This window comes from Carcharodon carcharias, chromosome 12 (genome assembly GCF_017639515.1).
Source record: "Carcharodon carcharias isolate sCarCar2 chromosome 12, sCarCar2.pri, whole genome shotgun sequence".
Lineage (NCBI taxonomy): Eukaryota > Metazoa > Chordata > Chondrichthyes > Lamniformes > Lamnidae > Carcharodon > Carcharodon carcharias.
In genome coordinates, this window is record NC_054478.1 from 60,733,131 (window position 1) to 60,759,050 (window position 25,920).

Consider the following 25,920-nt stretch of genomic DNA (forward strand, 5'->3'; position numbering starts at 1 on the left):
AAGAGAGGCTGGTGTATTCAGCATGACCCATTCAGTCATATTGCAACTACTCATCCTGATGTACAAGGGTTGTCCTATGATGAGAGGCTGGGTAAATTTTGCCTATAATCTCTGGTTTAGAAAAATGAGGCAATCTCATTGGAACCTACAAAATTCTGAAGGGGCTCGATAGGGTAGACACTGAAGGATTGTTTTCACCAGCTGGGGAGTCTAAAACATGGGGGCACAGTCTCAGGATAAGGGCAAATAATTTAGGACTGAGATGAGGAGAAATTACTTCACTTAAAGGGTTGTGAATCTTTGGAATTCTCTACCCTAGTGGGTTGTGGATGCTCCATCATTGAATACGTTTAAGGCCAGGCTAGGCAGATTTTGGGTCTCATGGGTAATTGAGGGATATGGAGAGTGGGGTAAGGGAAGTAAATTTGGAAAAAATCCTTTCTGGCCCTCAAAGGTGATTAATAATGACTTCCAGGAGATAATGCTGACTATGAGTTAACATCACCTAGCATCCCACTTACCATATTGTACATTACAATATCGGCCTTCTCCAGGAACTTGCCCACCTCTCCTTTGAATGGCTGCAGCAAATCCACATTTGCTGCACAAGCCAATAACTTATTCCAACGGTGGTTGTTCCTCTGTGAAAAGTAAAACCTCCTGATATCTTAAGTAGTTCCATACTTATGTAACTTAAATGCTTTTCCCTCATTTTTCCTAACTTACCTCATTCAAATGTTCTGTTCAGATACATACAATCTAGTTCCATCATCATTTAAATGCTTCTGTCAAATCTACCAAAAGCCAAGAATTAAAAGATCAAGTTATTTGAGTATCTCGTAACCAAGGGCAGGATCTCCTGGTCCCGTCCACCACAGGACCGGAAATTCCCACCTAAAGTCTGATCCTTTTGCTGGTCCATCAAATTTTCCATCTTGCATGTGACAATTCCCATGGCGGGCGGTACTGGAAAATCCTGGCCTAAGTGTTTTAAACTAGGTATTAATCCAATGTCTCTCCTCTGCGTTTCCCATCATGTGAGGGGGAAGAAACTGATCAAAATATTCCAAAAGGTGCTGAACCAAAGTCTTATACAAGGACACCATGAGTCTTTTGTGCTTGTCTTAGCTATACACTCTAATAGTCCATTTACTTTCACTACATTTCACTATATTTAGCTGATGTGCTTACCGTAGCTGAATGGTTGGAGATATATGGAGATAGCGAGAGGTAGGTGTGAGGCTGGCATCGTTGAAAGATGTTAGAGGGTGAGGTGGATTATCTGAATGTTAGGTGTGACTCCTGAATTCTAGGGACTGCTGATGGGTGAGTGATGGGTCTGTGGCATATTGAACAGTGTGGGAGGCTGGTGGTGCAGTGGGTAGGAGATGTCCCGTGAAGATGCAATCGTTTACCTTGACCACTCGGCACATGGTCGTTAAACTTCTTCTGACACTGCTGCCAGATCTTCAGGCTCAGACTCCTGGAGTGCACTGCCCTGGCCACCTGCTCCCATTTCCTTCAGAAATGACCTTCTGCCCCCACCCACCCACCAGCACACAAAATATGGCATCTCTGCTCCATGACCATGACCTCCACTTTTGTAATTATCAAAAGGGGCTTCTGCTCTGTTTTGCTACCTGCATCCATGTTATAGACAACTTACGAACATCTTTTCAGCTTTCACTATAACAAGTCAAACAATGGAAATGGTAACTATTTATAAGTGTAAACGGTTTCACCAAATTAAATGCAACATTACTCATAAGTGATTATATTTATTCTGATTTTTGGATGAGTCTGAACTAGAGGGCATTTAACCCTCTAGTGTTGGCTGTCAGCTGTAAGTGTGTAATATAATGTGATTAAATGTACTTGTTACTATTTGGAGGATAAATACTGACATGGACTGGTTGGGCAAAATGGCCTGTTTCTGTGTTGTGTATTCCATGTACAGTGGAACACCTGTATTGTACTGAAGCGAGAACTGAACAGAAAAATTTCTCACGAGTTTGAGATCCATGTAAGATTTGCCAGATTAGCTCGGTTGTTAACACTTGCATCCCAATCAAAGGCTGTGGACATGAGTCCCGTACTAAGAATGTGACCACCTAACCAAAGCTCACATTCCGGTGCAGAGCTGAGGATGTTTTACACTCTGAGGTATTACCCTTCATATGACATGTTGAACTGAGCTCATCTACTTGTTTTGGTTGATGAAACAAATATTTAAGTTCCCATTGCACTATTCTACTTCAACAACAATAACTTGCACACTCAAACTGATTTCTAATTGTAAGATGTCTTTGAGCTTACTAAAATAAAGAGGAAAGGGAGATGGTAGATGTGGAGCAAGGGAAAAGTGGAGGGGAATCTGGTGGCATCGTTGAAAGAAGAGAATTTCCTCAGGTTTTTAGAGGGGATGATTTAACAAGATAGAAGAGAGTTGAATAGAGTGTTTCAGATAGTAGTGGTATGCAGGCTAAAAGCGTGGCAAAGAGAGTGCAGCAAAAAGAGAAGCAGGGAGTTGTACTTCATTGGCTGTAAAGGGCTTTGAGATATCCCAAAGTCATGCAATCGCTATAAAGACCCAAGTCTCTCCTTCTAACTATTCACTTAATCAAAAGGCCTATTTTTGTTCTTGCTGCATACTTTGGGCTGTATATTTTATATGGTTTTGAAACATTATATGCTGTTTTGTTTTAGAATAGAGCTGTGTTGAGGTACCCACTCCCTCCAACCAAGGACCATCCAAATCAAGAAAAATTAATTTAATTCTATTTGTGAGATTTTGCTGCACACTGCGTGTGTGTGTGATGTTTACCTACACAACTCAATGCATTTGCAGTATGTGAATTGCGTTGAGATGTTTCTGACAAATGTGAGAAAGCAGTTGCTAAGTTCATGTCTTCTCTTGCCTTCAAGCTCTAAATGTAGCACTTTCGGCACATGTACAACAAAGCCACCATTGGAATCAGGGCACTCCTTGGAGTAACATTTGGAGTGCTGCAGCAATGTTTACAATGTTCTTTTACCTCCAAAGCATTTCACCATATGTGAAGGTGTTTGAGACTTGATAATGTGCCATGTGAATACAGTAAGATGTAAAATAGGACTTGAATTTTTAGATTTAGTAGCTCTCCTTTGTTTAAACTAATTTTAAACCGATTTCCTCAGAAGTGGATGATTGAATTATATACATTAGAAAAAGGTACGAAGACTTGGATAGTTTAATATTGTGCATCTGGTATGGCTTTATCAAACATTTAAAGAAATTTGTTAATTCTTACCATTTGAGGATGAATGTGATGCAACTCTTTTCAAGGGAGATGTGCTTATTTTAAGCAAATCAATTGATACAAAGTCTATGTTTGTCCTGATTAAAGCATTTGGGTTTAGGATTGAGGTACATGTCTTTTGAGCTGTTCTAAGAATTCCGAAATAATCACTGCCATGATACATGTACTACAGAGGTATCTCAAAAATTTCAATAGAAATAACATAAATGGAAAAATGGTATTCCTGTCTTGATGAAGATGATGATGATGTTTTTTTCTGCCAGATTCTAATCTTGTATCAGTGGACTCATGCCCAAGTCCTGATGCTGCAGATAAGGCTGTCGCTATTAAAATATCCTCCACACCAGCTGATGATCAAGGTAAATATGTTCCTCAATTATAAGCAATTATCATTTCTTCCCCAAGAAGCATTTGTGTATAATTTTCTTAAATGAAAATTCTGATCAATTTCACTATTTTTAAAAAAAACAGAAGTTATATATAACACAAAACCCTCTTCTAAAACAAAACAGCATATAATGGTTCAAAACCATGTAAGATATACAGCCCAAAGTATGCAGCAAGAATAAAAGTAGGCCTTTTGATTAAGTGAATAGTTAGAAGAAAAGAAAGACTTATGTTTTTATTGCGACTTCATGACCTTGGGACAGACACCTCAAAGCACTTTACAGCCAATGAAGTACTTACTGAGGTGTAGTCACTGTGGTAATTATTACAGCCTTTTCTTAAAATGTACAAATTTATTTATACGTAATGGGCTGGAAATTAAGCTTGGGCAGTAACACAGAACTGTTGATGGCAAATGGCCGTCTGCCTTACATTGGATAAATGGAAAAGAAATAAGGTGAATTGTAAAATGTGTTGTCAATTAATTATCGCCTGACTGGCATTCCTAGCCAAAATGGCTTTCTACACATATAAATTTCCTTTACATTTGGAATAGATAAACACAGAAGAAAGTAGAATTCTGTTTGAAATGTAGTTGTTTACGTGTCCATTCGGCAACTTGTGATGACTTTAGGTTTCATGCATATAAGTGTATGTAGCTCTTAAAAAAAAATCAATAAAATTCATCTTGCATCTGGTTAGGTATCTGTTCTCGAAAACATCAAATGAAGCCAGGGCAGTAAAAAAATGCAGTGGGCTATTTAGAGCAAAGGCTCATTTTCCACTGATTTAAATTAAGCCTTTTCAAAAAATGAAACTGAAATAAAACTGAAATTAAAATGGCTGTGATACTGTAATGTACTGCCTGTGGCAAAAATGATGTACTCAGTCTGGAAGTGTAAGCCACAGAGTAAACTAGGTAACAAGTGTAGTGAAATATTTTTGTGAAGGGAAGAGGGTTGCAATCTTAATGCGCGCCCCCCCCCCGGCCCTTGCGCCCCCATGGCCCTCGCGCCCCCCACCCCAGCCCTCGCGCCCCCCCGGCCCCGACCCTCGCGCCCACCCCCCCCAGCCCTCGTCCTCGCACTCCCTTGGCCCCCCCCGGCCCTCACGCCTTACATTTGCAGTTTTCCAATCTGCTGGCAGCTTTCCACAATTTTGGAGGATTTCAATCTCTGCATCCACTATGTCTGCAGCCATGTCTTTTATGACCTGAGGATGCAGGCCATCAAGTCCAGGGCATGTCATCAGCCTTAAGTTCTATTAATTTTCCCATTTCTTTTTTCCTAGTGATAATTGTTTTAATTTTCTCCCTCCCTTTATTCTCTTGATTTTCTACTAATCTTGGGATTTTTTGTGTGTCTTGCACTGTGAAGATACAAAATACTTGTTCAAAGCTTCTACCATTTCCTCATTTCCCATTATTAATTCCTCCATCCCGCACTCTAAGGGGCTACTCTTTTCCTTTTTATATACTTGTAGAAGCTTTTACTGTTTGTCTTTATATTTCTTGCTAGTTTTCTCTCATGCTCCAATTTCTCCCTTTTTTTTAGTCATCCTTTGCTAAAACTTTCCCAGTCTTTTGGCCTACCACTAACCTTCGCAGCATTGTACACATTTTCTTTCAATTTGATAGCACTCTTAACTTCCTTAATTAGTTACAGACGGTGCATTCTTCTAGTAGAGTCTTTCTTCCTCAATGGAATATATCTGTTGAGAGCTATGAAATATCTCCTTAAAAATCTGCCATTGCTTCTCTACCACCTTCCCTTTTAACCTATTTTCCCAGTCCACGGTAGCTAACTCTGTCTTCATACCCTTGTGATAGCCTTTATTTAATTTTAAGACACTAGTTATGTACCCACATTTCTCATGTAGGACTTTATCAAATGCCTTCTGCAAGCCCCTATAAATGACACCCATAGACATTCATCAATCTTACATTTCATTACACATGTATCAGAAAACAGTTGAATTCTTAAAACCTAAACTGCAAATTAAGGGTGTCATTTTTCATGAAGCCTTGTGTACTTTTTATCTCCTCCTTAAAGTTCAACCTAAATTGAAAGGGCTCTCTGAAATTATTGTGTTTTTTTTTACAATTAAAAAGCACATAATTTCATGCATTTAGACATCTGGGCATAACATTCATTTTCTGCTTTCTCTTTATCTGTTGTGTGGTGTGGTGAACAGAGAGGCTGTTCCTGTCAACGCAGAAAATTATCAGCACAAGTAAAGACCATTTAGCCCATCTGCCATATTCTTTCAAGAATCTCCACACTCATTGGCTGTACCCAACCCATTCAATTTCCTGAGGATGGGGCCTGCAAGTATTTCTCCACATTTCCACCCCCACTCCCCACCCCCTCCAGAAAGAGGGACAGATAGTTATCTCTAAATACTTCGACCTTACAGTTTCTAATTTGAACTCATGTTATTATAAGCAGCTATCGGTATGTTGAAGTTTAAATTATGTCTCAGATGAAAGAGATTTACAAATGATTGGCCACGCCCATCCAGCAATAGCTCCTGTGCCCAGATTTATTAAAATAATTTTTCCCCACTGTAATTATTCCAAAGAGAGCAACTTACAGAAGAACAGCTGAAGTAATTGACCACTTTCATTCTTGTCTACAGATGTAAAAATCCAGTTCTGCTGAAAGAATGAATTGAATGGACTGTGATTGTTCTGTGAACTACATCATCTCCCTTCCTGTCTCAAGTCTGCAGTCTCCTTGACTGATGTCTTTTTCTTCAGCTTAATGAAATGATTTCTGTTCTATTTCCAACATATCTGTTTTCGTGCATCAGAGACAATATTTGCTCTCCTGAATTTATCATCTTAACGTGATTTATCTCTCTTGTGTCCTAAGGTGTACTCTGATAGTAGATCCTCTAATGAATTCTGTGTACACAACTCTGGGCTGACATTTTTATGTTGATCAAGTTATATAAAATGGGAGTATACTATGAAGAGTGGTAGAATTTTGAAAGTTGAGCAGTTGATTAAACAACTGTCCTCTGAGCATTCCTGCCACTCAAATTGGTGTTAAAGGCCTCTAGAACATTGTTGGGGGGGGGGGGGGGGAGTCCAATTAAGCTTGATTAACCTCCACTTAGTTAAATGCTACAAATGTGCAATTTATGTGAGATTTCGCTGTCATAGGAGACCCATGAAAAGGTAAACTTTATAGATGTTAATAGGATTATGAATTCAAGGAACTAGAAATACCAGCGAAATGTAACTAATCTGAAGTTTCCTAATTGCGCCAAAATATTTCCTAATAATTTTACCCACCTTTCCAGAAGGAGGTCCAGAAGCACAGGGCTTAAATGCTCACAAGTTGTAGATGGGCCTACCTCAGCAGTCTGTTGTCCGGGCAGCAGGAGTGTTTTGAGGAGGGCCATGTTTATCAAGTGTAACCTGGGCCTTTGAAGACCTGCGGAGATAGCCAATCATCTATGGTTCAGTGATAAGATGACAATGAAGCTCACAACTGCCTTCACTGTTTGTTACAAAGATATGAGTGTGCAAATGTCTCTATTGTTAAGAACCATGTAGTTTGACACTAAATATGTCCCAAAGAAAATTTATAGGTGTGAAATTGTTAATTGCCGACCCATTTTTTTTGTGTACTGCATTTGTCTTGTTTGGCTTTTGGACAACTAATGGTCCAACTTCTGCACAATGAGAGAATAACAGACTACAAGATTGAATAACCGAATTAATTTCATTAAGTTCTACAATTCTAGAGATTTATGTACTTGATTTGTCTCATTTGTTGTTTGCCCTTGTGTCCCATGAACTTTTCTGAGCTGGCTTTGAGTGTGCTGTTCGACTAATTTAGTTGATGAAGTAGCAATGATGGATGATTGCATAACCATTGTAGGGATTAAAGAAGGCCTTTACCCATAACTCTTATGTGTCACAGATGGACCTGCATCAGTGGTAGGGACATTAGTGCTGTAGTCACTGTGGGCTGTACTTGAGTTAGTGCCTACAGTCACTTTGTGTAGGTTTGTTGTTGACATGAGTGCTGACTGGCTGTATCTGGAAATCCAAGCTTCTCAATGGTGAAAGCATTTCACTAGGATGCCATGTGAATGTGGTATGGCGGTCGTTCCATTAGGGTTTAGAATGTCCTGTCCTGGCTACGTTGCTGTAACAAGTTGAAGCTGACCATGGCAGCATTTTTGGAGAGTTGATTCAGTGGATTCATAGTGAACAGTCATGAGGAAACTTATTTTTGTCTTAAGCACTGATCCTGTGATGTCCAATCTTGTGATTTTAATTCCCCTGTAGTTTGCTGTTTTCTTTCTCAGGCGGAGTGGAAATAGACTATTTCTTTTGCACATGAAATATTACACCCCAATTCCAATTTAAGCTGGATCCACTCAACATTTCTGCATTCAGTCCATATATGGAACATTCCTTAGTCGGACATCCAAACACACGGCTTCAGTGCTGTAAATGGGGAACACTGGGTTTGAAAAATTGTTTTGGCAGCTTCACTATCAAATGGAAGGAGGAGGAGGAATGTAGCTGATCTATTGGCTGGGATCTGGCAAGCTAAGCCCTCTGTCTGAAGGCCAACATTTGAAATATCCCTCAAACTTCTCCAGCAGTCCTGTGCATCAAGTGCAGATTCAATTCTCAGATGGAAATCCGTTGAGGTCCCAACATTAGTATTCACTTTGGAGTGGATGGCTGCTATGGGAGGTGGTGCCAATTATGTACTTAGGCCACTGGGAGCTTAGAAAGGAATATGTCCCAAGGGAGGTGCAGTGAAACTATTGGGATTAACTGAACTCTGTTATGGGTCGCTGCAGGTTTTGACAGGCAGGGAAAGTCAGGATGGCATCCTGTTTGCCATCAATTATTGATGTTAGTTCATTCCCTTAATTATATGTACCTTAAAACAGATAACTTCAGGATTCACCAGCACAAAAGGAAATAGCATCAATTAATGCCACAACCCACCCAGTAGCCAGAGTCTGCAAGTTCAGGCAGAAAGTACTAGGTTAAGAAGAGTCCTATTGGACTTGAAACGCTAACTCTGTTTCTCTCTCCACAGATGCTGCCAGACCTGCTGAGTTTTTCCAGCATTTTCTGTTTTTATTTCAGATTTCCAGCATCTGCAGTATTTTGCTTTTATTCTAGAAAGTAGTGGGTTTTTTGCTGGTAGACCATATATACTGTCACCATATAAGTCAAATATGAAGTAAGCTGCCATTAATGTTAGGTCAGAAACATTGGAAACAAATGTGACAGTGCATTGCAGGTAAACTTTGATACTTTTGTAATGGATGTCGTCAGCAGCAGGCACTGACAAGTTTTCAGTACGTTTTGAAGTTGAATATTGTGGACCACACAGCAAAGGAAAATGTGTATGTTGCCTGTTTTGTTGCCTGCTGAATTTGAGCAGGTTTACTATCTGATGAATAAATTATTTAGAAAGCATATCTCTTGCTGCAGATTTTTTTTGTTGAGGTTTTCTTTTGAGGTTTAATCCTATTAAAATACAAATCTGAAAGATGTGTGTTCAGTTGTTGAAACTTTTAGTTTGATAACCCGCTTTGTAAATTGATGAAGTACTGCCACTTGATCATTAATTCACATACTTGACTCTTGTTTTCCTGTGGGTGCAGCTGGCATTGGATCTGAACATAGCCTTGGAGAGATTGTTGAAACGGAAGAGATAAGAGCTCTAGGCAATGATGATGCAGAAGGTGCTATTGTTCAAAAAGGAAAAACACCACTCTGCGCACAGGTTTCCATAGATGTTCCATCCAATTCTGAAAAAGCACAGACTTCAGAACCTGGCAACTCAGATGTGCATAGTTCCTCTATTGTGACAGATAAAGAAACTGATACCAAATTTGAGGGCAAGTAAGTACTGGTTAATGATATTGTTGGTAGCTCCTTGTGCACTTTGGATGACTGTTTTAAAACATTGTTTAAACAGCTCCCAAAATATTGTCTGCTCGACTTACTAAAGTCTAATCTTTTAAGTATTAAATTACTATTGCACTTAGTGGGGTTCAAGCTTTTGCATGCTGTTGCGTATGATTATGAACAGCAGTATGGACATGAGGTATAATGTATTATGACATTGTTTTCTATTGTCTAGAATGTAAAAATTCCAGAACAAATATAAGGCAAAAGAGTCTTTTAGTGATGTAAAATATTGAATACTTAAAGCCTGCTGCCATTTACTAAGCAGTATTCAACCACTGGAAACGTATCGGCCCAGACTTTCAGCACTTACTGTCATTACCCAGTGAAAGTGACAGCAACTTGTGGATTCTGCATATGTATAGTTAAAGGCAGAAATCCAGAAGTTGCTGTCAGTGATTCACTGTTCCTCTGCAGGATACGCTGTTGAAGTCCTCACTGAAGATTATAAATTAGAAATCACTGAATTGATGCAACCTTGCACTTTTTATGCTTTTATTCACATTAAATAAACACTTGAAATGATTATGGCTTTTTGAATGAGATATAACTGGGCTTTCAAAACTGTACTAAATCATAATTACTGCTGAGCAACTTCTTGCCTCTACAAAGCTAATTTTATATTTGTGGATTGTCAAATTTCTCCAGTCCATAGATTTTTGATTTATTTTGTTTGTAACATTTGTTGATATTTCAGCACACACCACATGTGGATTCCGTTAACCCTCCATTTGTTGAAAATTTGAAGCCAATTTACATTGTCTGTACATTTTATCATTGTGCATGGATCCAATAGTGATGCTTTAATTTCGGAATGATTTTAAAGCTTTGACATATATCAATTTGTTCTCTCTATAACACCATCACAATCCTCACTCCCCACCCCACCCCCAATTTTTTTATAGTTATTAAACATTTTGCAAACTCAGTAAACGAACAAATACAAGCCCACAGTTGCCTCCACTTTATAATTATTTTTTACTTGTATTTCAACAAAGTACGACTGAAGATGTCTGTAACCAACATGCAATGGAAAAGGATGAAAATTCGATGATGGCAGATATGGATAAGGATCTGTCAGTGGCAAACACATCTGGTAAGTACCATATACAAACAACAAAGAAATAAATATTCCTGGAATTCTAACTCTTCAAAATTAGATTAACATTTGAAGCAATCCATAAACTGGATTATCCTCAATTTTCTTGTTTAAAAATCCATGCAGGTGTGTTATTAGTATTTACGCTTGCCTCAGGATGTAGGTGACACTTATTGCCACCTTGCTGGACCACTCCATAGGGAATTAAGAGTCAATCACATGGTCTGGATTGGAGGCACATAATGATGGAGGATGTACATAAATCAGTTGTGATTTGAATTAATCCCAGATTGATAGGATTTATTAATTTAGTCTAACTCTTTCCTGGAGAAGCTATGAAAATTACGAATGTAGAAATGGACTAAGAAAATACTTGCTGCTGTAGGAGGCATTCTTGTAGGTTAAAGTTAGGCACATAATTGCAAAAAAATCAAAGAAGCTGAACCCTGCTATGTTGTGCAAGATGTGGAAATTCTAGATGTTGACACTGAAATGGGAATTATTCCATTTCTCAGCTTCGGCATTCCTCTCCTTACTGTAGGAAGAAATAAATGTTTTATTTTTACTCTATGTTGCAGCCTCTCTCCTGAGAATGCCCTGTATTGCATTTTCACAGACACTGTAGCATACTGTTAATGTTACCAAATGAGTAGTCCAGAGGCTGGGACTAATGATCCAGAGAATATGAGTTCAAGTCCCAGTTTAGCAGTTAGAGAATTTGATTTCAATTTTTATAAAAATCTGGACTTAAAACTCATTTCAGTAAAAATAACCATGAGGTGTCAGATTGCCTGTTCACTTATGTACTTTAGGAAAGGACTATGGTTTGACACTTCCAATGTGATTAACTGTCTTCTGAAGTAGCATTGCATGTTCCTCAGTTCTCGGGTCAATTGGTGATCAGCAATAGATGCTTAGATTTAATAAAATAATGCTTTGAGAATAATTGTACCAGTTTAGCACTATTCGTATTTTGTTTAATTTGCTTGTGGTTAAGTTCAAAGCAATTGTCTATGAATGTTCACCTGATGGATTTTTAGGTGCAAATCTCCTTTTAAGATTATAATATAAAGTAACCAACATGCCTTGTGATCACTTGGCTGGTAGAATTGTAAAGACATATCACAGTTGTGCAGAGAAAATGCTAAATAAATTATTCAAAAAAGTTTAACCACTGTTTTATGTTAAACTCTCAAAACAGAACAGAGGGTGATAGGTGTGAACTGTAAGAGGAAGTTCTGTGCAGGTGCATTTCCATGCAAAATGTGAAGCAGAACCTCCAGACATTCAAGGAGGCTGATGCAATATTGGGCAATGATACATTTGTATGGAAAGATAAACTGCTTTGCCAATGCTGCCTGAAAACTGAATTGAGCCAATGCTATCGGACCCAAGGACGTACTCCCAAATGCACCTAACTCGCCTGATCCCAAGACCTTTCCCAAATGTTCCTAGAAATTCTCTTTCTAATATCCCTAGAAGCCTCAAATCCATCTCCCAGACCCTGTGATCCCCCTCAGAATTGTCCCCAAGTCCCCCATCCATGAACTGTCAGAGCGAGGGCTTCCTTTCCAGTACTCCCAGATTCCAGAGCTGTGTCCAATGCTGTTAAGTCAGTGTAGCTGGGAAGACCCCCTCTTTTTAAATCTGAGATGAATGAGGATCTGTTATTGACATCAATTGCTCCCATAACCAGTTTGAGCATTTTTAACATGGAAATTACATGATAACAGGTCATCCCAACAGTTCTGCGCTGCTGTTTATGCTCCACCCAAGCTCCTCCCCACTACGTTTAGAGTGGTTGAATCACGCTACCCAATATCTATTTGTAAAGCAACAGGATTTGGAAATGCAACTGTGAAACTGTCCTGCAGTCTGGACTGCATCTTTGTCTTATGCACATGTACATTTATGAAACTCCAGGAGAGATTGGTGCAATCAGAATCATACAGTTCATTGGGTACAACTAAGTATTTGTGTACGTGATACAAAATAAAGAACATGGGCAGGATTTTCCTGTTGGCAAGCGAGGGGCCGGGGCAGGGCCTGCTCGCCAACGTGTAAAATAATGCACGGTGACATCAGGTGGAACTTCCGACATCACCGCACCTTATTTAAATTTTCAGGTAGGCGGGGGCGCAGCAAAATCAGCTATGCGCCTACCGACCTGTTAGTGGCCAATTGAGGCCATTAACAGAGTCATTAAACTGATTAATGGACCTGTCCATCCAACCTTAAGGTTGGCGGGCAGGCCAGGAGCCCTGGCGGGAATTAGAAAAAGCATGAAACTTTCATCCACGGGCGGGATGAGGTTTCATGTAGGTTTTTAAACATTTTATTAAAGTTTTAAAAAAATTATGGACATGCCCCAACTCGTGACAATATCGCATGAGGGGACACGTCAGGGAATCTTTTTTTTCTATTTTTAATATTTTTTAGCGCGCACGCAAGTTTAGGGATCCCCCCCCCCACCCACCCACACAGGGAGTGCATAGCGCTTCCTTGCGGACATCACGCTGATCAGAGGCTTGCCTGTGCGCACCCACACTTCAACTTCACCTCCGGGGGGATAATCCTGCCCCATATGATGCTACTCTTGATCTGGTGGATCATCTTTACTTAATTTAAACAGAATAATTTCTCTGACCCCTGACTTAAAGCCCAGGACAGAATATTCCACCTTACAATCTCCTGTCTCTTCAACCTTCATCTGGCACCTTGATGCTTGACTGCCATTTGCTGTCCATGTCTCTTCTTTCAAAAACCTGATTCAAGTGTCAGCTTTTGGTCAAAAATGACTACACCCCTTGTCCTTGGTGGAATCCACCAATTTAACTGGTCAGTGGCTCTACTGAGTTCAAGTTACGAGGATTGCCTTATCAGTGAGTGCGACTGATCACTTGGATTGCAAACTATCCCTTTTATCCCCAGGATATTAATTTCAGATGCCCCATCACAACCAAGTACACATCTGAGGGCCGTGCTGTCTTGTGATTTTCATCCCTTAAAGCAAACTTAAACTTAAAACACCTTTTTAAACATTACCAGTTCCTCGACCCTTACAAGGAAAAGTGGTCACAGAATTCTGAGATATGACACTCATCACGAGGAAAGCCATGGGAGGCTTGCTTGCTTAGTGAATGACCAAATGATCCCAATAGATCTTTTGCTGAACATTTCTCTATTTTATGCCTGTATTATAGTTGAAAAATGCTTGTGGAACTTATTGGGCTGAATTTTGCCCTTGACGAGTGGGCAGGCGGCCGATCGCAGCCGCCAAAACGGGCCCCGCCGCCATTTTAAGTGGGCGGGCCAATTAAGGCTGGCCCGGTGTGACTCCCGATGAGAAGCGCTATGCGCTTCCTTTGTGGGCGTGGGGGATTAGTGGGGGGATTCCCCAAATGCGAGAGTGCGCATGAAAGGGCGCACATCTCCCTGAGGCTAGGAGGTGCTGAAAGGGAGATCGCTGAAAGGTTTTCAAAGTTTAAAAATAGAAAAATTTAAAAATCGTTAACCTGTCCCCCTCATGTGACAATGTCACACGAGAAGGGACATGTAAATAAATTTCACTAAAACTTTATTACACTTTTTTTATTGCCGACATGAAACCTCATCCCACCCGTGGATGAGGTTTGTTAAAAAATCACTTACCCGCCTGCCCTTTGGGCCCGTGCACCGAGCCGAAGTTTGCACGGGCTCCTCAAAATTGGGGTCAATTGCTGAGTTAAGGGCCTTAAGGCCTTTAAATAATGGCGGGTGTGCGTTGCGCTGCATAGTGTGCCCGCCCACCTAAATATTGTGATCCCGCACGCTGACATTGGGACGCTCGCACCCGCGTGTCAGCCAGAAAATTCAGCCCATTATTGATGGTGATTATTTATTGATGGTGATTTTTCTCATGCGAGTAAACTGATCACATTCTTTGCTTACATTTTAGTTGGAGAACCACTAATTTCAGAAAATACAAACAGTGAGACATATCAGAGAGATTCTGATGGAATGCCAAGCTTCAGTTCAACGTTACCACCAGATAAAGTAATAGCAGAAAAGTTGACTGAGACTTCAGAAGTGGTGAGCATTTCAAGAAATACAAGAACCAGTCCTGTGCCAAAAGATGTTTCCAGTGATCATTTGATCAAAATGGAGATTAAGGCGATGAAAATTGAAGAAATTAATTCTGAAGAAACACTGGATTTTCAGAATGCTCCATGTACCAAGATAACAGAAGGTACCATTAGCCATGATACGACTTTGAAAAATAATTCTGAAAATGTACAACCCCTACTAGCTAATAATTTCATTTTGCCCGTGTCTTCTGAGCAACAGTGTGTATCTGCTGCAACAAAGTCCACAGATCCAACCAAACAGGGACTCACTGGTAAGCAAGGTATAATGTCTGCTGTTAACCAACCAGCAACAGAATCTTTAGCATCCACTGATTCCCATGGATCATTGTCAACCAAAAATACAATCAGAAGTCCAGAAAGTCCAACAAAGATTCCGATGCTATATAAGAGTGAATCTGAGCCTAAGCCTAAGCCTTCGAATGAAATTACAAGAGACTATATACCAAAGATTGGGATGACTACCTATAAAATTGTCCCTTCAAAATCTTTAGAAAATGAAGCATTTGTCACATATGGAATCATGCCGGAAACTGAAACAGCAGATCAACAAACGTCTTCTCACGATGTTGTTCCAGAGTCTCACACTTCAAAAAAGTCAACAAAGCAGCCTGATACATCAGAAGAACCTCTATCAAATGTTATAAGAGAACTAACTGCTTTTCACCAAGGGGCTCACTTGAATACAAGTGCAAAAGGTTTGCCTGTTAATCCTACAACTCAATCCCATCACCCAGAAACAACAGATTCCAAATTGTTTGCTGACAGTGAAGCTGTACAACCCAAGCTAGTAGTTAATAGAAGAGCCCAGAGTGTTTCAGACAGAAAAATGAAGCCCGGATCCATCTTCCTCCAGCTGCATAAAAGGAGCTCAGGACAATATGTTACCTCTGCAGTTGCTAGAAGTTCAAGTTTATCTTCTCAATCCAGCTTTGATACAGAGAATACCTTCTTAAAGGAGGAAAATGGAGTGCCATTTCAGGAAGTTGGTCCGACAAATACGGATGGTCTAGATGTTATAATTCCACCACCGCCAGAATTTGCTGCTGTTTCTGAAGGGAATGCCCAAAAAGAAGTGTCCAAATCTAGTGGGACAGCTGCATCTCGACCTTCAAAACCTCCCAAAGTTCCAAGCAAACCATCCGTTCGTGTAAAACTAAGTGACACAAAAGCTCTTGGAACTACTGTAGCTGCTACTTACACCCCTACCTCACCATCACCTTTTGCTCTTGCGGTGTCCTCAGCAGTCAAGAAAACACAAACAAGTGCAACATATTCCCTTAAACCCAAGAGTGTTGGAACGGATTCATCAACTCTATCTTGTTCCACTAACTATGCAAACAGAAAATTGCATCTACCTTCATCAATTCCAAATGAGTCCAACCACAACAATATATTAAAACAGGTAACAACCTTACAACAATGTAAAATTATTTTCTGATGTTTGACTTGCATCAAATCTATTGTAGTTTTACGTGTACCTTTATTCCTCTTATAAATTGCCATGCGCGTATTAAACTCAGACAAGTGCCTAATCAGTAATGTAATTAAGTTTACAGCCAGATTATTCGGAGAATTTTGATTCAAGTAGGAAGCTTTTTTTTTAGAAAATTTGTGTAAATACCAACATGTGCCATGTAATTTTAAACAAATGGGGCAGGATCTTCCGGTTGGCGAGTGGGGGCAGGGCCTGCTCGCTGACATGTAAAATGACATGGAGGGACTCCCGATGTCACCCCATGTTATTTCCATTTTCAGGTCAGTGGGGGCGCAGCTGAGTCAGCTGTGCGCCCGCCGACCTGTCAACGGCCTATTGAGGCCATTGGAAAAGTAATTAAGGTGATTAGGGGACCTGCCCGTCCAACCTTAAGGTTGGTGGGCAGGCTGGGAGCCCGGGTGGACTTCGGAAAAAGCATGAAACCTCATTCCCGGGCGGGATGAGGTTTCATGAGGGTATTTAAATCTTTATCACATCTTTCAATAAAATTTATGGACGTGTCCCAACTCATGTGACAGTGTCACATGAGTGGACACGGCAGGGAAATTTTTTCAACCTTTTTATTTAAAGTTTTAAATTGGAGACAATCTCCCTGAGGCAGCACTTAGCCTCAGGGAGATCTGTGCGCTCTTTCGCGCGCCAAGAGTGCATTCCCGGCTGAGGGAATCCCCCACCCGTACAGGAAGTGCATAGTGCTTCCAAGCGGACGCTACGGTAGGCAGGCCTTAATTGGCCTGGCCATGTAAGATGGCGGCATGCCCTCAATCAGGGATGCCAATTGAAGGTGCGCCTGCCTGCTCCCACATTTCTCCCCCCAACAGGGGACTTTTTCCCATGATTTCCTGTGATAGTGCTCAGTTTAAATCCTATGCACTGTTGTATAATAATAGGAATGTTCTACAATGTTAAGCACAATTTATTACATTATTTATAAGGCTATAAGGCCTAGTTGATGTAAATAGCATCCTGAGGAAAATGTTGGCCCGGATTTATTTACGAAAGACAGCTCATTCAATCGTTGACCCAACAACACGCCCGAGCACATACAAGTCCGGCATGAGATTTTGAAAGATTACCAGCCTTTCAAGAGTTTAAAATGTCATGTCATCTCTCTACTCCTGGCAACAATATCACAGTTGCCTATTTTGACAACAGTGGTCACTTTGACACAGGTAATGTGGACAATTACGGCAGGTGCTTGTAAAAGAGGTTGACGTTTAGCGTACTCGGCTGTTCTCTCAATTCCAGGACTTCACTGAACTGACATTAAAGGAAATTAATTTGAGTTATCATGGCCAGTGACACTCTGAGGAGCAAATGATCAACAAATCATTCAAAGCACTAACCAGCAAAAAGTGAAATGAGAATGGCAAGTGCAAGACAACTGATTAAGGGGTAGACTTACAGCATCTGACACAGGCAGCTATCCTTTATAGTTTATTGGCTTATATTTAAAATGGTTGTGCGCAGCCGATTGCGAGCGGCTCTGCGCCTTCTCCCACCCAGTCTGTCCGACATGGAGAAAATTCTCCCCTATGAAATCAAGACTATTACTGAATATCAAGAAATTTCAAATAAATGTCAAGAAATTCCAAGTTTTCAACTTCAGGACAAACTCCTTAGTCTAAATTTTGCATAATGCAGTGCTGCTATCAAAGGGCTACTACCACAAGTATCTAAATTTGCATGATCAGTATTACTAAAGGGACCAGAAGCTCAACTGGACTTGCTTGTAAGGATTGCAATTAGTGGCCCCATGAGGTCGTGGAGTGAAGGCTCTTGGAGATAATTGTACCATTTCAAAAGAAATCTTTGTCTTAACTAGTTAGTCACCGCCTGTTCAAGTGGAATCCACCCAATGGTGAATATTCAGGAAGAATGGCGTAGAAAATTGTACCTATCGTCTCCATCTTTCATCTCCTAAAAGCTATGTCTCCATAACAGTTGGAGTATTCCTTTGCAATGCAATCAGTTTATCAGGTTCCAGCAGCTGCACGCAAAAAAACTAACAAAGCAGAAAGGAAGAATTTTAGGAAAGATAATAATTGTGGAATTTATTAAATCTTAAATCTATAAATAAATGCTGCTTTTTTTATATAAAAAGACAGAAGTTTGATTTTTTCTTTAAAAAAAAGACATACCACATGATCTCAAGGCCATAATTTGTAATAACCTAAAGATAGCTTTTAACGTGACTTAGAATCATGGAATAGAACCATAGTGGGTGAAAGGTTACCGGGGTAGGTGGGAATGCGGAGTTGAGATTACAATCAAATCAGCCATGATTTATTAAATGGTAATATGTCGGACGCCTACTCATAAAGTGAGTGTATGCTGCTCAATGGGAAGAAGAGGCAGGCAGTTCCTAATAAATTTGGAACTGAAAGAAAAATTCAAAGGTGCATCTGACAGGTTGCTCTGACAACTATGCCTGCTTATCTTTCAGTTGGGAAATTGTGCAGAAGATGCAGGGAGACAGAAGGACTAAAATCTGGTTTTAGACTCCACCCATGCAGAATTTGTCATGTTTAGCTGTATGTTGATGCATTCTGAATTTCAGGTGTCTTGTAATCTTTTATAGACTTCTCCTGAAGAAGAAACAGAGAAAAATCGCTACAAAGTGGCAGGAATACAGACACAGCACATACAATCAAAGTTGCCATCTCCTTTAAGAGAATCAAAACCTACTTTAATTTCTCAAATGAGTGACCCAGGAGAAATTCATCAAGCTGTACTGGATGCTATTCGCTCAGGAGAAGGAGCTGCCAAACTTAAAAAGGCGGACACACTTACTACAATGTAACTACATGCATTAATAATTTACTAAAACTAAGTTGATCTACTATATTTTGAAATTTATTGAACTACAACTGAGAAATTGTTCAACAATTATTAACCTCTCAAAGTACACAGTCATCAGTATCTTCTTGCACTACACATTGCAATTCACTGGAATATTAGGGGTCCTGTCTCGAAATAGACTTGATGTGATAACTCAATTATTAATTGTGAACCTGAAAATGCAAATACTATATATGTTTTATGTGAAAATTATGTGCACTTATAATAAACCAATCACAATTTCACACCTTTTATAATTTCAGTACAAAATCTACATTTTTGCATACAAATTTTATGCTGTACATAAAAGGATACAATAATAGTAAAAACACATTTTTGTAATAAGGACTAAAATATTTTAAATGCAATTGAAAATATTTTGTCATATTTTTTTAAATCCAATTACTGTCTTTACCCTTTCTGGCTTTTATAATTTAGTGATATGCCTTCCAATTGTTCAGCAACGAACCAACCAATATTTTTGGTTTTCTGGTGAACATCCAGCAGTGTTGTATTTCCATGTTGTCATTTCAGGTCTCTGGTTCCCAAAACTATGGGCTGGATTTCCCAGCCCCATGGTGGCGAGACTTAGGTGGGAAGGGATTGTGGGGGTAGGGGGAGGTGGGAGGGCTGACAAGATGGAGGAAAGCCACCTCAGGATAGCTTACCATGCATTCTCGCCACTAGGTAAATTTTCCATGGATAAGCGGGGACCCAGATTGGCTGCCTGCATGTCAGGAGCACCTATAAGGGGTGGTTTATGAGGCATGGCAACATTGTGGCACAGGTGGAGAGGCACTTCTCTGTCCCCGCCACATGTGGAGGCCTCCATTTCGATGGAGGTGGTGTCCCTGCGGCAAGCCAGAGGACCATCAAAGCCAAAGGCTCCATCCCCCAAAGAGGGGGATGCTAACAGGATTGGCCCCTCTCGTAGCCTAAATGCTCCACTTGGAGGGCTTTCCCCTCCACTCCAAAGAGCTTTGCCCCCTCAGGATTTTAAATTTAAATTGACCCCCCCGAGGGCACCTTCACGTTGAAGCATCCTCTCAGTCCCTGACCTGGCTCAAGTGCCCACTTTTCCTGGTGGCATGCTGCCCTCTGATTGGGCTGCAGCATTGGGAGCCTGTCTGCTGCCCTTAATAGGGCAGAAGCAGCCAATTATGATCCCATGCCCAGGAAGATTGTGCCTTCAGCTCACTGCCAGCAAGTGCGGGCTTGTTGACCCCCATTTGGTTCCAGCATTGGGGTCCCAAAGTCTGCTGTAAAATCCAGCCCTGTGTCTCCCAATGAAAGCTCTGCAGTGAATCCTTTAATTCTCCACCAAGTAGAAGCATTTATGGGACCACTTGGCTTGCACTTTACTGCCAACTTAAAGCCAAATCAATAGGTACGTGATTGTGTAATAAAAATTTTAACATTTTCAAATATTTGGTGGAAGCTTTCTGTAGATAGAAACTAGCCTGTTCTGTTACTAAACTGTTACAAGGATATCTGTCATATAAAGTGTTATGCCAAGGAATATATGCAATGGATTAAAATTGATATATATCATCTGCCTTTAATGTTTCAAAGGTTAGTTTGATTCAGAAATATCAATTAATTAATTATTTGTAAAGAAATTGTTAGCTCAGATCAATATTTAATTTGTTTTGCTTCTTCATGTGAAAGTAAAATGAAATAATTGAAAATAATATATCTAATGTCACTCTGAAGCAATTCATTCAATTTGCCTATATTCAATGCTTTACTCAATTATTAGAAAGCTGTGGGGTGGGGAAGGGAATTCTAATGTATAAAATGGCTTAAGTTGGTTGATATATAATTAATGCTTGTCTTTGCAAAAATTGTGCAATATTTATGTTAAAGTAAAAACGCTGTCAATATTATTTGGGCTTATATAGTTGGATACGTCCACTTTCAAATTTGAACATATTTTCTGATTTAGCACTGTATTTAAGAATTCACAACTTCATAAGTCCTCCAATATTCAATGTTTCCATTTCTGTACACTAACAGCATAGATAATACACAATTTGAAGCTTTAAATTCTTTACCCTCTAAATTTTCTTTGAGAATGTAGATTTAATGTTAAACCAGAGAGAGATCTATTTCTACCTGGTTTGTTAATAAATTGTTTTTAAGCAGCAACTATTGGAGATCTGAAAGATTATAAATAAATGGAAGCTGATCCAATCTCCTGGATTAAGAGTAATGTACTAATTTTGAAACTATTACTTTCCTACTTAACCGTATGTGTTCGTCTCAACAGTTGAGTAACAGGAGATAAGACTGTTGCAGTCTTTTTGTAGACATTCAAATCCACTATTTAAAATTCAATTGAATTTTGTAGGTAATGGAGTTTTACTTTCCAACAGTATACAAAGAGTCACATCTCCCAACACCAACATCATTGCCTTACTCACAGGATCACTGAGTATTGTTTCTCTATATCGCACCACCGTGGGCTGTTATCTTATTAAGTAGCCTTATGCACGGTACCTTATCGAATGCTTTTTGGAAATTCAAATATATTACATCTACTGGTTCCCCTTTGTCCCCTTATCACTGCAAAAGAAACAGGCCAAACCTCAACACACACACAGGCTGTACTGCATGGGGTTAATTTTCAAAGCATGTCAATACCAAAACCAAGGCTATACTATATAAAGACGCTGGGACATTATCCTCTCAAAGACACAAAGCAGGTGCCATCAGACAACCCAGTTAAAGAAACTGGGAGACCATTCCAGCAGCTGGCCCCAGACAATGGCCATTACATAAACAAACATTGACAACAGCTAAGGAGAAATGGACTTTATCACATGCACATCAACTAGGGAGCCAGAGATATCACATCTGGATGGAGGTCCACTGTTTCCATCATGGAAATAACATCGCTATGAATGGGTTTGTCTGGACCAAAGCAGGAACCGAACTAAAGAGATTAAAAGGGTGCGAAGCACTGACTATCCAAGCTGCATATCTCCGGGAAATATCCTTTGATGATGTTGATAACTTTGTAATAAAAGGCCAAAGTCGTAGGGTCTGGCACTGCAGTCACCAAGGAGGATCAGGAATGGTCAACCTGATTCATGGACCTACAGCCCGCACCAGAACACCAACCGTGTGAGGAGTTGTATCAGCCAGATCCAAGGGATATTGGTGCTAAGGTTTAAGGATAGTTTTAAGGGTAGCAACTAAATCCTGAGGGGTTTTGATTTGGACCGAGTAAGCCTTGGGGCAGAAATGTGGGATTTTGCCTGTGGGCTTTTCTTTGGAGGCTTTTATTAATAAGTCATGGCTTTGAGTGTTGTGTGGCGTAGTTACACTAGTTTAGAGTTCTTGTATTAGGCCATTGGGGATGTTTTGTTAATAAACAAGTTTGTGGTTGAGCTTAAAACTCTCTGACCGTGTAAGTTTGTCCTTTATAAAATCCTAAAGTCAAGAGCTAATAGTAAGGGTGCACCAGCTCGCAAAGAACCCTTACAGTTATGTATCATCAAGAATATATGATGGTAACCCCTTTTCCATGTTGAAAAGTCTTTAGTTGCTGTCTCTTGTCTCAATCACAAATTGGGTTTCAAGGCTGGATGTTTTAGAACTTCATGTTTTGAATTATGAGCACTGAGTTTTGAGTCGTCTTATCTCCTTATACTGTTCCAGAAAGTCTGACTTCTAGAGGTACTTATTTCAATGTTTTATTCAGTACTGTATTGCAGGAGCTATTTGTCCCAAAGCCTCTCAGGGTCATCTTACTTGGCCCAGATGATTGGTTTAAATGGGTGAGTACACTGTAAACATCTTGAATTGCAGAGTAGTTATTTGATTATCTGCTTACACCTTTAACAAACATTACATGGCAAATACCTGGGAACTGGTGGTGCCGAGTAACCCACGCCCTGATTACAATGTGTTCACAGCATATTTGGGCACTGCGAGTTCCTCGATACTGGGCAGATGAAGTGAGCTTACACTACAGTTTTTGGCCAGCTAAACAGGCTATAAGCACACTGTCCTCTGCCAATGTACTAGTGCCTCTAATAATTCCAATATTAAAATCTAATCTTTAATAAGCAATACAACTTGTATTTACAACCTGACTTTAACAGAAAAAAATCAATATAGAGTTAAAAGATATGATCAAAGGCATTGTGGAGGAGATGGGTTCAGATGAGTTTGAAGATGGAGAGATTAGATTCGAAGATTTTAGTTGGAAATTTGAAAGTTGGCCTCGCATTGTTGAAAGCTCTGCCAGATAGAGTTGGGGGAAGCAGGAATGCAGTCAGAGGACAGGAGCATAATTGGGGACGTAGGACTGATGGGAGCTCAATGTGAAAGGCCAAGGAAGGATATCTATATGAGGATGATTCTCAGTATGGCACAGAGTCCTGAGTCTGCTAATAGGTGCCACGTTAAAGCTCTGGAATGCTTTCACCAAAGACATCTGAGGTCCATTATGAGGAATTTGCTTGCAGGACAAAATCACAAAGAACAAGGCCCTTCATTATGCTGAGCTCAAGAGCATGGATACCACTGACCATAAAATTCAACTTAGTTAGGCAAGCAATGCCTCCTGCACGGATGACTACAGAACCCCCCACTCCCCCCAGCAGATGATCTATCAGGAACTGTCTCAAGACAAACAACATCAAGGTGGTCAGAACAAACAATACACGGCTCCCTAAAAAAGAGTCTTACATACTTCTACATTGCAGACTCCGTCTTTTGGGAAAACATTGCAGCAGACCAGCCCACATGGAAGCATGCACTGAAATTTGGTTCAATAACCTTAGAGGACCACCTATGCCAAACTTGCAACATCCAACATGTCCAGAGAAAGGCCAGAGGTGGCGTAACTGCAGAAGCACCCCCAAGTACCAGCAATGATATTATGATCTGCCAGTTGTGTGGACATGCATGCCAATCTCGCATTGGACTCCTCAGTCATGAGAGGATCCGCAGAAGATGATGAAGTTACTCACAGCTTGGATATATTTGAATAACGAGGAGACCACCACCAATGAGTATTTTAACTTCACTATAATGGCAAAATGGATATTGGCTGAGCAAAGTGAGGGGTTGTATGAGCTGCAATTTAGGTGAAGTTCAGGAGGATGTTGAGGAGAGCCCTGAAGCAGTCAAACCTGGATATACCTAAACTATGGGTGTTTGTGTTGGTGGAAACCAGGTGAGTACAACAACCAATGATATTCAAGAGTTGTAAGTAAAATGTTCTCTAAATAAATAGGATAAATGGGTTGGAAGCTGGGCTAGTTGGGGAGACAGTGGAAATGTCACTGAACTATTAATCCAGAGGCCCAGGTTATGTTCTGAGGACATGGGTTGAAATCCTACGATGATAGCTGGTGTTAGAATTTGAATTCAATCTGGAATTGAAAGCTAGTCTAATGGTGACCACAAAACTATCATCGATTGTTGTAAAAACCCATCTGGTTCACGCAAGTCCTTTACGGGAGGAAATCTGTCATCCTTACCTGGTCTGGCCTACATGTGACCCCAGGCCCACACAATGCAGGGACCTAATTTAACGTTCTTCTGTCCAGTTTCCTTCTCCTTTGTGCCCTGAACTATGCATATTCTGAGCATACAGCAGAAGAAAATGTGTTCTGTATGTTTTCTTAAAATAGGTTTTTATTAAGCAATTTTTAATGACCTAAAGTTTTAACTGTTTGCACAGGTTCTAAGTTTTTGTGCAAACTAATGTTTTAAGCCGGTAAAAAGAAGTCATTTTGGGTGTTTAAAAAGTAAGTTTCTAAAATGAAGAGGGGAAGAGCTTGGTGTATAAGCAGCTCAGCAAAGGCACCCCAATATTCAAACTGGGAAAAACAAATTGAAATAATCAGAAGTTGATGGAGAAGATGATGGCAAACACAATCCTTCAGCAAAACCTACTAATTAATGCTGGTACATCCTGTCAGCTATATAAAATCAGAATATTGAGGTTCAATTGACAACTCTCCAACTATTCTGTTAAAAAGGCATTTTGTTCTGAAGCTAGATTTTTCAGCAGCTGGGAACTTCAAAGATTTTAATAGATGGGATGAAAAGACAAGCAGGAAAACCATATGTGTAAATGGAATTATATTATTAAATATGTTACTTGTTAAATGCCCTTATTTTTAGCACAAATTTAAGTTTGCCTTCTGTCTTATAGGGTCCCCTCACTGGTCATTCAAGATCTGTTGGGCAGTATTTTTCTGTCGGCGTGCGGGGGGAGGGGTGGGACCTGCGCACCGATGCGTAATATGACACGTGGTGACGTCAAGCACATGTCGCGACAACACCGCGCACCATCACGATATTTGGGTGGGCGCGCGCACGACTGCCATTAGTTAACAGGCCACTTAAGGCCCTTGAGGCTCCAATTGACCTGGATTTTAAGGCACCCGTGCGATCTTCGGCTCATCGCATGGGCACAACGGGCATCAGAAATTTGCACGAAGCTCATCTACATGCAGCAGAAGAGGGCTCAATGGGGTCGCGAATCCAGAAATTTACAAGTCATTGCTCAGAAGTTGGTGAAACTTGCCTGTGTGAGGTGGAAAAGTTGCAAACACATAGCAGCTGCTTGGACTGGACTCATAACCTTCAGGTCAGCACTTTTCAGTGAGGATTTGTTTTGGACATGTAGGTTTAAGCAAGCCTCCCTGAGCCTGGTAATGGGAGGTGATCTGATCACTGGAGGTACCTCATCT

At 40.3% G+C, this 25,920-nt stretch overlaps 1 protein-coding gene across 2 annotated transcripts in view; it reads left to right on the forward strand.

The window, feature by feature from the left end:
• cobll1b (cordon-bleu WH2 repeat protein-like 1b) overlaps window positions 1-19,456 on the forward strand; it is a 192,715-nt gene extending 173,259 nt beyond the window's left edge. For both annotated transcript variants that reach the window (XM_041201523.1, XM_041201524.1), the window contains exons 10-14: window positions 3,563-3,658; window positions 9,336-9,576; window positions 10,641-10,738; window positions 14,679-16,270; window positions 18,945-19,456. In XM_041201523.1, coding sequence (XP_041057457.1) covers window positions 3,563-3,658; window positions 9,336-9,576; window positions 10,641-10,738; window positions 14,679-16,270; window positions 18,945-19,166 — 2,249 coding nt within the window. In that variant the 3' untranslated portion in view covers window positions 19,167-19,456. The remainder of the gene's footprint in view (window positions 1-3,562; window positions 3,659-9,335; window positions 9,577-10,640; window positions 10,739-14,678; window positions 16,271-18,944) is intronic.
• Window positions 19,457-25,920: the final 6,464 nt, after the last annotated feature.